Source organism: Scyliorhinus canicula, chromosome 5, assembly GCF_902713615.1.
Source record: "Scyliorhinus canicula chromosome 5, sScyCan1.1, whole genome shotgun sequence".
Taxonomy (NCBI): Eukaryota; Metazoa; Chordata; class Chondrichthyes; order Carcharhiniformes; family Scyliorhinidae; genus Scyliorhinus; species Scyliorhinus canicula.
In genome coordinates, this window is record NC_052150.1 from 37528620 (window position 1) to 37543131 (window position 14512).

At 46.2% G+C, this 14512-nt stretch overlaps 1 protein-coding gene across 5 annotated transcripts in view; it reads left to right on the forward strand.

The window, feature by feature from the left end:
- Nucleotides 1-12250, forward strand: part of elmo1 (engulfment and cell motility 1 (ced-12 homolog, C. elegans)) — a 330714-nt gene extending 318464 nt beyond the window's left edge. For all 5 annotated transcript variants that reach the window (XM_038796915.1, XM_038796914.1, XM_038796916.1 and 2 more), the window contains 2 exons: nucleotides 2936-3013; nucleotides 11276-12250. In XM_038796915.1, coding sequence (XP_038652843.1) covers nucleotides 2936-3013; nucleotides 11276-11476 — 279 coding nt within the window. In that variant the 3' untranslated portion in view covers nucleotides 11477-12250. The remainder of the gene's footprint in view (nucleotides 1-2935; nucleotides 3014-11275) is intronic.
- The last annotated feature ends 2262 nt before the right edge of the window (nucleotides 12251-14512 follow it).

Sequence of the window (14512 nt, forward strand, 5' to 3'; positions counted from 1 at the left end):
CGGTTTCCTCCCACAATCCAAAGATGCGCAGGTTAGGTGGATTGGCCATGCTAAATTGCCCTTAGTGTCCAAAATTGCCCTTAGTGTTGGGTGGGGTTACTGGGTTATGGGGATAGGGTGGAGGTGTTGACCTTGGGTAGGGTGCTCTTTCCAAGAGCCGGTGCAGACTCGATGGGCCGAATGGCCTCCTTCTGCACTGTAAATTCAATAATTCTATGATAACGTTTTGCTGAACCAAACCTCCACATTCTTCTTCTCTGCTTCATTCTGGTATTTTAGTTAACTCTTTACCTTGAATTGGATGGTGGGGAATATCCATGATAACAGTAATAATTATCCGGTCGTCTGGATTGAATCCCACACATGGATTTGGGCCAGCTATATTTTCTGTCACCCCCCTTCCTTCACTACAATTCCCAAGCTGTTAAATAAACTCAAAAATTGACTTGCTTGATTCAGTGTGAAAGCTGCTGTGTTGCATTTTTCCCCCCAAAGGTGATGAATCCCGGACTGAGATTGTGCTGTCACGCTGAGTACAGACAGGGGATTGGAATGAAACTCCTTTGAATGTGTGGAGAATGCACATGAACAGCTACAGCTTAGGGAACAATGCTCCTTGAATACTAAAGAGGCTGAAGAGATGTTGCAACTTTTAGAAACCAATGCTCATTGATGGGTTTCATTTGTATGGTGAAGATAGAATCGGATACAGCAGCATAGTATAGTAAATCCAGAGGCCTGGACTAACCAATCAGAAATTCAAATTCCATCCGGGCAAGTTTGAGAATTTGGAAATTAAATACTTGTATCGGTCAAAGTCATAGAATCCCTACAGTGCAGAAGGGGGCCATTGGACCTATTGAGTCTGCACCAACCCTTCGAACGGCCACCCTATGTAGGCCCAATTCCCCGCCCTATTCCTGCAACCCCACCCTAAAGGGCAATTTAGCATGACCAATCCATCTAACCTGCCATCTTTGGGCCAGGACCAGGAAGTGACCAGGAATCTGTCGGATTGTAAAAACCCAACTATTTCTCTGATGTCCTTTGGGGAAGGAAACCTGCTGCCCTTATCTGCTATGGCCTACATGTGATTCCAGTCAATCACCAACATGGGTACCTCTTAAACTGCTATCTAAGATGGCCGAGCAAACTACCCAATCAGGCCAACTAGGGATGGGCAATAAAGGCAACTAAGTGGTGGGCACATTCTAAAGTTGATTAAGGGGAGAGAGTTACAGCAAATAGGCCAAGGTAGATAATAGGCGCAATTGAACGTCCATGCTGCACCCGGGAAGCAGTTCGCCGCGGCACAGCGTGGCCAGTAGAAGGCGGGAGACCCTGCTCCTGGGACCTACCCAGTTTGCACTGCCTCGAGAGATCACCTTTTGGCAAATCTGCATATTATACAGCGAGTCTCACTTTAATATGCAGTTTCCCGAGGTACCCGAGGTGTTGGACTCTATCTCCTTCGTCTCAGAGACCTTGGGCGAACGCCATTCAGTACTGGCCTTCACAGACAGACCAGACGAAACGGCACTCCTGGGGGTCTCCCAGGGGATTTGAGGCCCACAGGTACATGCCCTTTGGGTAGGGTGGCACCCGGGCACCCTGGAGTTGCCAGCCTGGCACCCTGACAGTGGCACCAGGAGCTGGGAACTGTCTCATCTCAATGCACCAGGCACCAGGAAAATACGGCAGGTTTAATAGACCAACTGGTCTTTTTCTTGATCATCATTTTTGTCCTTCTGTATAAGACCATGGCTGTGGAGATATTCAAAGGTGAGGGAGCGTGGAAATTCAGGGAGCCTTTGTACACTGGTGATGTCAGGTGGTGGTTAATACATGTGGGCCAGGGTATGGGCTATTGAGTTTCGGACAAGTTAGCATGTTGTACAAAAGAAGTGGAAGTCTAGTACACTGATCTTTCCATCAAGAACTTTCACTGAAGTTGAACATGCAACCCAGAGGAGATGGGGGGAAATCCATCTTGTTTCAATCAGACCTCTCCATTATTGAAACGACAGACTGAGATAGTAATCACTTGTGATGTTGACTCATCAGCAAAAAAAGAGAAACTTGCTACTTCCACAAATCAGTATAACACCTCTCAACATGTTAAAGTATGCTCAGAAGACAAGCTCCATTCCACTGCTGGTAAAGGCTGAAGATTTGGATGTCCACTGCACAAGAGCATTGTACATCAACAGTGTTGTGTATCAGATTGAGCTACGTCCAAAGTGCTTCCCACTCCCTGCCCACTGCTGATCCGAGCTTATTTCAAATCTCTTCACTACACTTAAGTGCTCCACCGTGGAGCCTTGTGAATGCAGCCGATGGGCCATAAGTGAGACCCCAGGCTGGTTAAGTAACATACGTACCTGTGAGAAAGTCAGTAATCATATTTATTGCAGTCACCAAATTGAGCATTCCTGATCAGTGCGCATAATAATTTTAAAATGCTGCTATTAATTTTGGTGTTTACTCTTTAAGCACAGAATTCTATTTTGATTTCCTCAGTTCATCTTGATTCCAAATGTAAAGCAGTTTTGGTGGTCTTCACATTTTTTCATTCATTCCTGAGTGATGGGCACCCCTAGCAAGGCGAACGTTTATTGCCTAACCTGAGAATCAACCAATACTGCCTACCTCCACCTCTGTAGCATGACTCCATGACTCCAGCTCTCTCTCTCTCTCCCCTCCTATGAGATGCTCTTTAAATTTTAAGCTTTTTGATAAGGTTTCTGTAAAGCAGCATTGGAACATTCAAGTCGCTATTTAAATACAAGTTGTTGATGTTGAATTTGACATTCACAAAACAGATTTTATAAAACACCTGTGATTTGGACACGAGCTGATGTGATAGGATGGCCTCTTCCCTTGGACATGATGCCCTTTAGTTGACTGATTGCTCATGTTGTTCTGGTCTCCACAGGAGGTGTTAGAACTTGCTTTCTCTATTCTGTATGACCCAGACGATTCCTTGAATTTCATCGCTCCTGACAAGCATGAAGTAAGTGCAACATCTCCCATCCATTAATGTTATTTTTAAACTGCTTCCTCTACGGTTTTGTACTTGATGTGGAAACTGTTGCAAGCTTTTAAGAATCGTCTATTAATATATTATTTAATGGCACTTCACAAGAAAACCATGAATATTTTTGAATGAGAAACTGGCGGTGACAATTCCTCTCAAATACAATAAAACAAAGTCAATACTCTTTATAGTTAGTGTGTTCAGTATTTTCTCTTCATATATTATTTATAAATTAGAAGATATTCATTATTTCAATATATTTGCTTCATATGTGGCACAGTGGTACTGTGGTTAGCACTGCTGTCCCGCAGCGCTAGGGACCCGGGTTCGATTCCAGCCTGGGGTGACTGTGTGGAGTTTGAACGTTCTCCCTGTGTTTGCGTAGGTTTCCTCCGCTTTCCTCCCACAGTCCAATGATGTGCAGATTAGGTGGATTGGTCATGCTAAATTGCCCCTCAGTGTCCAAAGATGTGTAAGTTAGGTGGGGTTGCAGGGATAGGGAGTGGGCCTGGGTAGGATGCTCTTTCGGAGGGCCGAATGTCCTCCTTCTGCACTGAAAGGTTTCTATGATATTCTTAAAGTTTGTAATTTACACTTATACCAGACACTGTACTGCTGTTGCGATTGAGTAGCTTCAGGTAAAGGAAAACAGACAAAAAGGCAATCCAGCCCTTGATGACAATTCATGACACTTATTGGACAATTCTGTCTTATTGTCCTCATTTGTGCTTCTTGTCAATATATCACCCCCTTCTGCTTGGGAGACCAGAGATGTTAAGACTGGGCTTCTCAATTGAAAAGAAAATCCTTCTTTATTGCTAATTTAATTTTCCCTCTCGGTCTACCTAGGCCAGTGCCCCCACATTGCCTGTAGGTTAAGTCACCGTTAAAATGTATGCCAAATCTCAAAGCAACAGTCACTCAGTAAATCACGATCCAGCTGAAGATGTTGGTTAATCCTAGGCAGCTCAGGAGGTGCCATGCCTGAATGGTCTTTCATAATGCATTGTGGAGGGTGAGTGTCTACTGTAAAGGAAACTTGATCATAGATAATCCTGAAAGCAGTTTTTTGCATAAACTAAACACCACATGCATAATTTTCGTGAATTTATTTGAACTTTATAGCTCTGAGTAAATGATGCCTAAAATCAATGCAATTCAGTATGGCAAATACCTGAACATCAATTCCACATGACCAAACTTAACACGGCAACTAAACAGAATCAGCAGGTTAGATAGTAAAATAGGTCTGCAGCAGCATTTTTCCTTTGAACGGATCAAGTTAATCAGTGAGATATGATGAATTAGGAATGGCAATCATCTTCAATTGAATTCAAAGAGCAAACAATATCATAAGGACACTTCTGTATTTCAAAGAACACCTGTAACATGATGTGATTCATTCTGATAACCTTTTCCATGTCTCTAGTCAGTAAGTGAGAATCATGTCATGTGTTACTGAATTTAGCAGTGCGTGGAAGCCAAGCTAACCTCCATAGTTTCTGTCACGCACTCAGAATGCATTAGTAATCTCACCGTGTCATTTGCAAATGCTAGTTCATCTTCCCCTCGCAGATACCAGTACCCTTAAAGATGTCATCGGCACTCGCCATTTAAGATATTATTAATAACCCAAACAAAGGAAGTGCCATCAGATATTGTAGTTCAAGTTGTGTTTCATTTTTAAAGCAGTACAGGGGTGGAGGGTCATTTTAACCCCTAAAATGGGGGGATTGAGATTGGGCAAGAAGTAAAAAAATGTAATAATATAAAACCCGACACCAACCTGCCTCCAGCATGTCCAGTTCTGATTTTACCAGAGGAGAGACAGAGGGTGGGCAGCAAACCACAGGATTACATAGGAGATAACACATAGAAACAGGCCATTTGGCCCAACCTCCCCATGCCTGTCTTTATGCTCCACTCAAGACTCATCAATCGTTTCTTATCTAAATCCATCATCGTAACTATCTAGTCCCTTCTCTCTCCAACTCCCAGGAGGCAGTGAAATCTCCATTAGATGTGTATAAAGCCAGCCTTCCAGGTTTTCAAACCGAAGATCATCGCCCTGCCCTACAAACGCCTCAGAGAACTAGCTCAGAGACCTGGAATCCCTTTTTAAATTAATGATACTAATCTCTCATTCAGATCTTTCTGAAGCATTGTCTGTGTTTCTCTATCACGTTTGAGCCTTCATCCTTATAGAGAATCTCCACCAAACATGTCTGTCACTGACTTTACACTCGAGTGTGCTTCCATATTCCTTCCCTAATTCACATATTGCCATAGTTTGTGGTACTGTACAAGTAAATTTGTATAATCTTTCAGTGACCTCAGGTAGCAATAGCTTGAAGCCAATAGGTTTCTCTGCATAGCATCCTATCTACACTGATTCAAAAGCCAGAATTATAGTTTGCACTTCTGTTCAGTCAAAGCAGGTTATTCCCTGCCATATGCCACATACAGAACCATTGTGGTAGAATTAGTAGATCACCTAACTGGATTTCATTGCACTATTGAATTGAGCAAGCAGCTCTAACATTGAAAAGACAGTCCCCCACCTCCCTCCAACATTAACTTTTAATTCAAAAAAATTTAATAGTAGAAGTGATGATTCAAAGCTATGATTGATCATTGAAATACGTGATATAAAAATAACGCTGCCTACCTCAACTTAAATATGTTTATCCTGACTTGGGCAATGACAGTTAACTCTCAGGTGACTACATCGCTAATGGGCTATCTGGCTCCTAACTCTTGGGACTGAGCTACATACTCGGCCCATTCAGGTGAGGCACCGATCATATCTACACCGAGGGTATGCACCTATGCTGGGCAGCTCCGATAAAGAATCCCTCCTGAGATTGAAAATGACTCTTCATGCTGTCTTTCAACAGAATGAGCAAATGTAAATTCTACATTGAAAGTTTGGAGATGGCAGTTTGATTTTGCTACTGTGGCTCCAACTAATTTGCTTTTGGCAAAGGGGGTTCGGGCACATAAAGTAGGTTGGGTGGCTAACCCACCACCATCCCGCCCATCCCCGAACATACTCTTATAATACACCACGTGGATGCAAATAAATCATTAAAGATCCATTAGGCTTGTAAGAAAATCTATTGACCTGGATAACGCGCATTATAGAGCTCATGTGGGCAGCAGTGCGAAGGCCGTTTTTTAATGACCTATGTGAAAAAAACAAGGGAAGGAAAGGGGGCACACCCCCAAGGTGCCACCCCATCCCTTCCTTCTGCCCTCCAAAACCCAGTACTAAGATCTGGCACTGCCAACGACGTCATGGCTGCAGAACAGGTTATTCCAGGTGTGGTGGCTTGTGGCCTACTTTCATGCCTGTGGGGGAGGAGAGATGCAACCCCATGGGTTCCCATGTCAACCTGGAGATACTCAATAGAGGGCACTCACTAAGCCTTCTGGGAAGGCGCTACAAATATGGGAACAACATCCTGGGAAGGTATTGGAAACTTCTTATTCCCAATTGTAAATCAGAAGTGCAAGAAGCCTGAAATATAATGAACCACAACGATACGGCACAAGAACAGGCCCTTCGGTCCTCCAAGCCTGCGCCGATCACGTATCCTATCTAGACTACCTGCCTGCATCCTTCTATACCCCATCTGTTCATGTGCCTATCCAGATAAGTCTTAAAGGTCGCTAATGTTTCTGCTTCAACAACCTCACGTGGCAGTGTATTCAAGGCCACCATCCTCTGTAAAAACTTACCCCGCACATCCCCACTGAACCTTTCCCCCCTCCCTTGAACCTGTGCCACCTTTTAATTTTCATTTACGCCCTGGGAAAAAGTCTCCAACTGTTCACCCTATCTATACCCCGAATAATTTTATAAACTTCTATCAGGTTGCCTCTCAGCCTCCGTCTCTCCAGTGAGAACAATCCCAGTTTATTCAATCTCTCCTCATAACTAATGCCCTCCATACCAGGCAACATCCTGGTAAACATTTTCTGTACTCTCTCCAAAGCCTCCACGTCCTTCTGGTAGTGCGGTGACCAGAATTGGACACAGTATTCCAAATGTGGCCGAACCAACGTTCTATATAATTGTAACATAAGTTTTCAGCTTTTATACTCGATACCCCGTCCTATGAAGGCAAGAATGCCATATGCTTTCTTCACCACCATTTCCACTTATGCTGCCACTTTTAAGGATCTGTGGACCTGCACACCCAGATCTCTCTGTGCCTCTATGCTCCTGACGGTTCTGCCATTTATTTCATAGCTCCCACCTGATTTGGATCTACCAAAATGCATCACCTCACATTTTTCCGGGTTAAATTCCATCTGCCATTTCTCTGCCCAATTTTGCTGCCTATCTATATCCTGTTGTATTCTCTGACAATCTTCATCACTATCCGCAACTCCTGCGATCTTAGTATCATCCACAAACTTACTAATCAGACCCGCTACTTTTTCTTCCAAGTCATTTTTATATATTACAAAGAGCAGAGGTCCCCGAACTGATCCCAGCGGAACACCACTAGTTACAGATCTCCATTCGGAAAAACACCCTTCCACTGCTACCCTCTGTCTTCTATGGCCAACCCAGTTCTGGATCCATCCAGCTAGTTCACCCCTGACCCCATGTGATCTAATCTTTTGCACCAGTCTGCTATGAGGGACCTTATCAATATAGGTCACCTGTTGCCTTTCAAAGTATGCGAGGGGGTCTTTGATGGAGGGAAAACAAGAAGGAGCACTGCTTTTAAATAGTATTCAATTTCAGCAATTGAAAGATTAACTTGAAAGTTATAAATTATTAATTCCATAACTTTTGTTGGATGCCATCACTGTAGATCAAGCAATTTGCCAGTGAGAGAAATGGCGCCTTCTTGTTGACTTCCTATCGGCTGGGAAGAGTATCATTATTGGAGTTCACAGATGCACATCACTGCCCATTGCCTTGTTGATCCAATGCCCATGGAAGCCAGGGAAAACCAGGAGGAAATTAGTTAGCTATAAAGGAAAATCTTTATATTCCTTCCAAAGAAGGGAAATTCAGTGAAAGTTTATAACCAGGAAACTGAAAGTGCTTCAATATCTGAAAAATTTGTTCTTACATTTTGGTTCATTATTCAAGAGCCACGAGTTCTTTTTAAATGAGGCGCAGTCTTTACAAATAAGTAGCCTTGAACAAATATACTCTGACACATTCATCACTATACTGATTAAATTATACACTGACTGACTATTAATAAATCAGAAAACTCACCATCCAGGTCAGATTAATATTTGTAGTCAGATTTTGAGACAAGAAAATATCGTAGAATAAAAGAATCCCTACAGTGCAGAAGGAGGCCACTCAACCCAATGAGTCTGCACCGACCCTCCGAAAGAGCGCCCCACCCTTGCACACGCCCCTACCACACTAAGGGCCAATTCAGCATGACCAATCTACCTAATCTGCACATCTTTGGACTGATGGAGGAAACCAGAGCAACTGGAGGAAGCACACGCAGACACAGGGAGAAAGTGCAAACTCCACACAGTCACCCAAGGTTGGAATAGAACCCAGGTCCCTGGCACTGTGTGGCAGCAGTGCTAACCATTGTGCTACAGTGCCGCCCAAATATACTGACTGATAATTGGGATGGATGGTAAATAGTCTCCATATTACAGAAATGATATAGAGGAACTGCAAAAAATCATTTACAAGAGTATTATCATGGGCGGGATTCCCCGATCCCCCGCCAGGTCGGAGAATCGCCGGGGGGGGGGGGGGGTCCGGCTGCCGAATTCTCCGGCGCCAGAGATTTGGCGGGGGCAGGAATCGTGCCGGTCGGCGGCTGCTGACAGCAGCAGCCCCCCCCCCCCCCCCCCCCCCGGCGATTCTCCGGCCCGCAATGGGCCGAGTGGCCGCCCTTTTTTGCCGGTCCCGCCGGCGTAAATTAGAGTAGGTCCTTACCGGCGGGACCTGGCGGCACGGGTGGCCTCCGGGGTTCTCAGGGGGGATCTGGCCCCGGGAGGTGCTCCACGGTGGCCTGTGCTGTGGGGGCACTGTATTCTTCCGCACCGGTGGCTGTAGCAGTCTGCCATGGCCGGTACAGAAACACAGCCCTCTGCGCATGAGCGGGGATGATGCCATCACACGCTGGTGCTCCCGTGCATGCGCCAACCCGCGCCGGCCGGAAGAGGGCCTTCTACGCCATTTGGCGTGGCGCCAAGCCCCTTCCCGCCGGCCAGCGCTGCGCAAACCACTCCGGGGCCGGCCTGGCCCCTGAAGGTGCGGAGGATTCCGCATCTTTGGGGCAGCCCAACGCCGGAGTGGTTCACGCCACTCCTTCCCGCCGGAGTTGCCCACCCCGCCGATAATGGCAGAATCCCGCCCCATAACTCACAGGTTATAACTATCAGTAAACATGGAAGCCTGGAGTTCTTTTCTCCAGAAAGTGAAGGTTGAGGTTGGGATGACCCATCAGAGGTCTTTAAGATTATGGGCTCGATTTATCCAAATGGGAACAAAGTTCCAGTGCCGAGAAACACGTGGCTATTCAACGCAACTCGCGAGCAACTTGGCGAGCTGCTTTTCAGGCACAGTGTGGCTGCCCTATGATATGGTTTGATTGAATAGCCAGAGAGAGGATGTTTTCACGGTGGGCAATCCAAAACAAGAGGTTATCAATATAAGGTAGGGCAGGATTTTCCCCCAAACTGAGGGGGGGGGGGGGGGGGCACATCTGGGCACGTATGTTTGTACTTCCAGCTGACGTACCAGTTTCCCAATGCAATCCTAAACCTGAGGTCTTTTCCTGCAGGCTGGATTGGAGATGGAAAGACTACCCATCTGCAAGTGGTGGGTAGCTTATTAAGATCATTTAGAGGTCAATTGAGGCCATTGTTCAGAGGCCAACTGGAAATTTGGACATTGGGAGCATACAAGCTGCCAGGGGAGGTCTTCTGTGGCTGGGTGGGTAGTGCTCTCAGCTAACTTTGACTCCAGCGTACCCGGGTGTACATTTGAAGCACAAGATGCCCTCTGCAGGGGTTTCCCCTCCACAAGAGATCCAAAAGCTGGAGCCAATTTTTATTTCAAAAGTCTTAAAAAGGACTTAAAGGGAGCCGCAACATTTTTGTTTTATTTTATTCCTTTCTTAGAGTAACAAAGCCAATGTGGAGAGTGGACAGGGCAAGCCCTTAATCCATCTCCTTGCTTGCCCCCCCCCCCCCCCCCAAAAAAAAACTCAGATAGAATCCAATTCATAGTGCCCAAAAAAAGACATACTAGATCTAAGCAGGTAATTACAGGCATTTTGCCAGATCTTGGGCGTGATATCAGCCAAAAAGGAGCCTCCAAAAGATGGAGGCACCCTCTCTCCCCTACCTGCAACGTCAGGCTGCAGCTCCTTGAGTCATGAATGGCTTCCTGCTGCACCTACATCTTTGAGAACCTGTCCGTCCACCTTAATTGGATAGCAAGCACGGCGTATGGTCAGCAACGAGCCAATCCTGGCAAAATCAATGTCGGGTGACTGCTCCCAGCAAAGTACAGGGTCAGGACCTGCCTTTCAGCCATTGTCAACCTAAAACAGATAATCCAACCCATAATGGCTAATCAATCTAATTAAGAATTCAGGACAAAGTTCTTCACCCAGTGTAATTAGAAAATGGTACTTGCTACCACATGTAGGAGTTGAGAAGAATAGCTCAGCATCTAAGTCTTAGATGCCTTTAAGAAACAGCTAGGTAAATGCTTGAGGGAGAAGAAATAGAAGGACGTGTAAATAGTGCGAGGTGAAGGAGGATGGGAGGAGGCTGGTGCGGAGCACAAACACCAGGCCAACTGAGCTAAGTGGTCTGTGTCTGTGCAGTAAATAACTTTGTAAACCATCCTTTTGTAGTTTTGCTTAACTGGTCTATCTTCCCATGAATAATACAAAACTTTTAAAAGGGAATAACATTTTATTAATCGGCAAAACCTAAAATTTGAAATGCTGAATAACTGATCAGTGGGAAAAAGCACAGACAATGGAGGATTTAGAATTGTATTATATTGTGTGTGCTCAGTGAGGCTAGCTAATGATCTGCGATGGAATGCAAGAAATGAGGTATGGTGGCAGCACCGTGACTTTGGTGATTGTCTTGTCGTCGATTCTGAAGCTACCTCCTAGAACCTCATACAAAGAGTCGGCATTGAAAAAGCAGGAAACTTAAATCAATGAATTTAGGGCGTTGAACGTTCTCAACGGCGAATGTTTCTCTTTCCAGTACTGCGTGTGGACGGATGGGCTGAACGCTCTGCTCGGGAAGGAGATGATGAGCGAGCTGACCAAGAACGACCTCGACACCCTCCTCAGCATGGAGATGAAGCTTCGCCTTCTCGACTTAGAGAATATTCAAATTCCAGAAGCCCCTCCTCCCATCCCCAAGGAGCCGAGCAACTACGACTTTGTTTACGACTGTAACTAAACGGGTGACAAAGCTGAGAATAAACTGGAAGCAGCAGTAACTCGAGCTGCCCACCTCCCTTTATTGTCCTCTGTATCTGCTGCCGATGTACCTTCCTGCTACTCTCTAGCCTCTAATAATTTTTAACATGACCAAATTGTTTTCTGATTTCTTGGGCATTACTTTATTATTTTATAGGAAAATGGCAAAGCAATGATGTAGCCACAATGTTACCTCCATTGTGTGTGTGTTTGTCTGTCTGTCCGTCTGTCTCATGGAAAATCAGTTTGTGTCCATTTAAGAAGCCAGAAATCAATTTGTTCTTGAGCTATTAATATCTCAAATTGCATTCCCTTTCAAGCTCTGACCCTCCAGCCACATAGTTTGCCTGATAGATAAGACATACAACATGATGCCAGTAATCTCAAAGCTCTTCAATGTATATCATACTTACAAGGAAAGAGTACAGTTCTATCAAACTAAACATATGGTCATGGCTTTGGCTCTATGAAGAGTAAGATACCTATATTACATTTGTGGTGATTTGTGAAATATGCCAAACAGTCAGTATTATGTCAGTGTTACGTCATTATGATGTTGGAGAAGAATTTACCAGGAAACATTTTATATATGTAAAAAAAAAAATAAAGTTTTACCATTTTTGGCTTCTTACGTATATATTTAATGGAAAATGCACGTCGGTGTGTTGTGGAAATGTTCCTTTATAACATTGAAGTATCTTGAGTAAATGTCCTTAAAATTATGCGGTTTACAATAAAATGAGATTTATTACCAGAGTGTGAATTTATTCTCTCGTCACAAAAAAAGTTGAATTTACGCGGTTTGTCGTTTTGGAATAATAATAATAATCTTTTATAGTCACAAGTATGTAGTTACTGTGAAAAGCCCCTAGCCGCCACATTCTGGCGCCCGTTCGGGTAAGCCGGTACGGGAATTGAATCCGTGCTAAATATGAAGGTAGATTTTATATTTCAGATGCAGATTTTCCTTTCGATCAGAATCACATCAGGCCCCACAGGACTTTCCAGCTATTTTAATTTACAATATCTACCCTTTATGGGTACCCCGTGATTTGGACCGAATGGGACCCCAAAGCAAGGACGATAGTTTGGGAGGCGGGGTGGGTGCGCAGGGAGCAGCGCCTTACTGTCTCCAGATGAATAAAGCTCTCCGTGCTCCCGGAGTCGAATAGGCAGGGAGTGTCGTGGCCGTTGATTTGTACCCGCATCATTGAGTTCCGCAGGTGTTTCGGCCGCGATTGATCGAGTGTGATCGCTCCTAGTTGCGGGTAGTCAGAGTCCTCGGTTGAGTCGGACTCACAAAATGGCGGCCGGGAGTCACAAAATGGCCACCGCCGTCGGTCGCACGTGTCGGGATTTGAAGATGGCCGCCGCCAAGGTGGCCACCCCCATGACTCGCACGAGGTTGATGACGCGTTGGAAGTAGGCGTGTCCGGCCGCCGCGCTCCGCGTTGCGGGGCCTGTGAGGGCAGGAGCTTGATTCCTGGGCCTGGTCAGACTTTTGTTTGCAGCCTTTGGGCCCAGCCAGGCAGACGTTTGCAAAGTGCCCGTTCCCGCAGTCGTTGCAGATCGCGTGGCGGGACGGGCAACACTGACGTGGGTGCTGGCCTTGGCCACAGAAATAGCATGGGGAACCCCCGGAGTGAGCGGAACGCCGCGGGGCGCAGGCCTGTAGCGTGGCCGAGTCTGGAGGGGAGCGAGAGGGGTTCGCAAGGTCCGCGGAGTATGTACGGAGGTTACGGTGGGCCGTTTCTAGAGAAGAGGCGAGCGTTACCGTGCCTTGGAGGTCCTTTGCCCCGTCTTCTAGGAGCCACTGCCGGATGTATGAGGACCTGATACCGGACACAAAGGCATCGCGAATATGCAAGTTCATGTGGACTTCTGCTGTCACTGCTTTATGATTGCAGTTCCTCACGAGCGCAGTGAGTCTCTCCACGTATTCGTCTCGAGTTTCCCCGGAGTGCTGACTGCAGGTTGAGAGCAAATGGCTGGCGTGTACCTCGTTAATCGGCTTTACGAAGCGTTTCTTTAGTATTTCGACCGCAGTTTCGTATGTCGTTGCGTTCTCGATCACGGAGGAGAGTCGGTGGCCTACCCGGGCATGTAGTAAGCTCAGCTTGCGAGGGCCGTCGACTTCAGTCTCTGAAGAATTTAGATAGGCCTCAGAATTTCTGGGGCTTCCGGCGACCGAGCGTCTAGGTTGAGTTTCTCCGGCTTTAGAGCGCTGTCCATCTTGATGTTGCTGGTAATTAAATTGAGAAAGCCTCAATTACGACACAGGAGAGCAGATTGGTAATTCAAAGGCTTTAATTACCAGAGAACCAGACAGCTGCCGAGAAGTGTGATCACAGCACGCTCCCCACTAAGCATCACCTTATATACAGTTTCCTGGGGGCAGAGGCGGAGTCCCCCAGTGTTCCAAGCCCTGTCTTAAAGGGCCAATGTATTAAGGCAAGGTACAGTTACAGCAGTTATATCGATACCATTCATCACAGAGACCGTATCTTGCCGTCCGTCCTGGTGCCGATATAAGTGTACTTGGGGTTGGCGTGCAGCAGCTGGACCCTCTCGACCAGGGGATCGGTCTTATGGCTCCTCATGTGCCTCCGGAGAAGGACTGGTCCCGGAGTTTTCAGCCAAGATGGAAACGAGACCCCGGAGATGGACTTCCTGGGGAAGATAAACAAACGACCGTGAGGGGTCTCGTTCGTGGCCGTGCAGATGAGCGATCTGATGGAGTGGAGGGCGTTGGGGAGGACCTTCTGCCAGCGGGGGATGGGGAGACTTCTAGACCTGAGGGTCAGAAGAACGGCCTTCCATACCGTTGCGTTCTCCCTCTCCACCTGCCCATTTCCCTGCGGGTTATAGCTCGTAGTCCTGCTCAAGGCGAAGCCTTTGTCGAGCAGGTACTGACGCAGCTTATCGCTCATGAACAATGTGCCCCGGTCACTGGACGTAGGCAGGGAAACCGAACAGCGGGAAGATGGTGTTCAGTGTCTTTATTACGGTGGCTAAG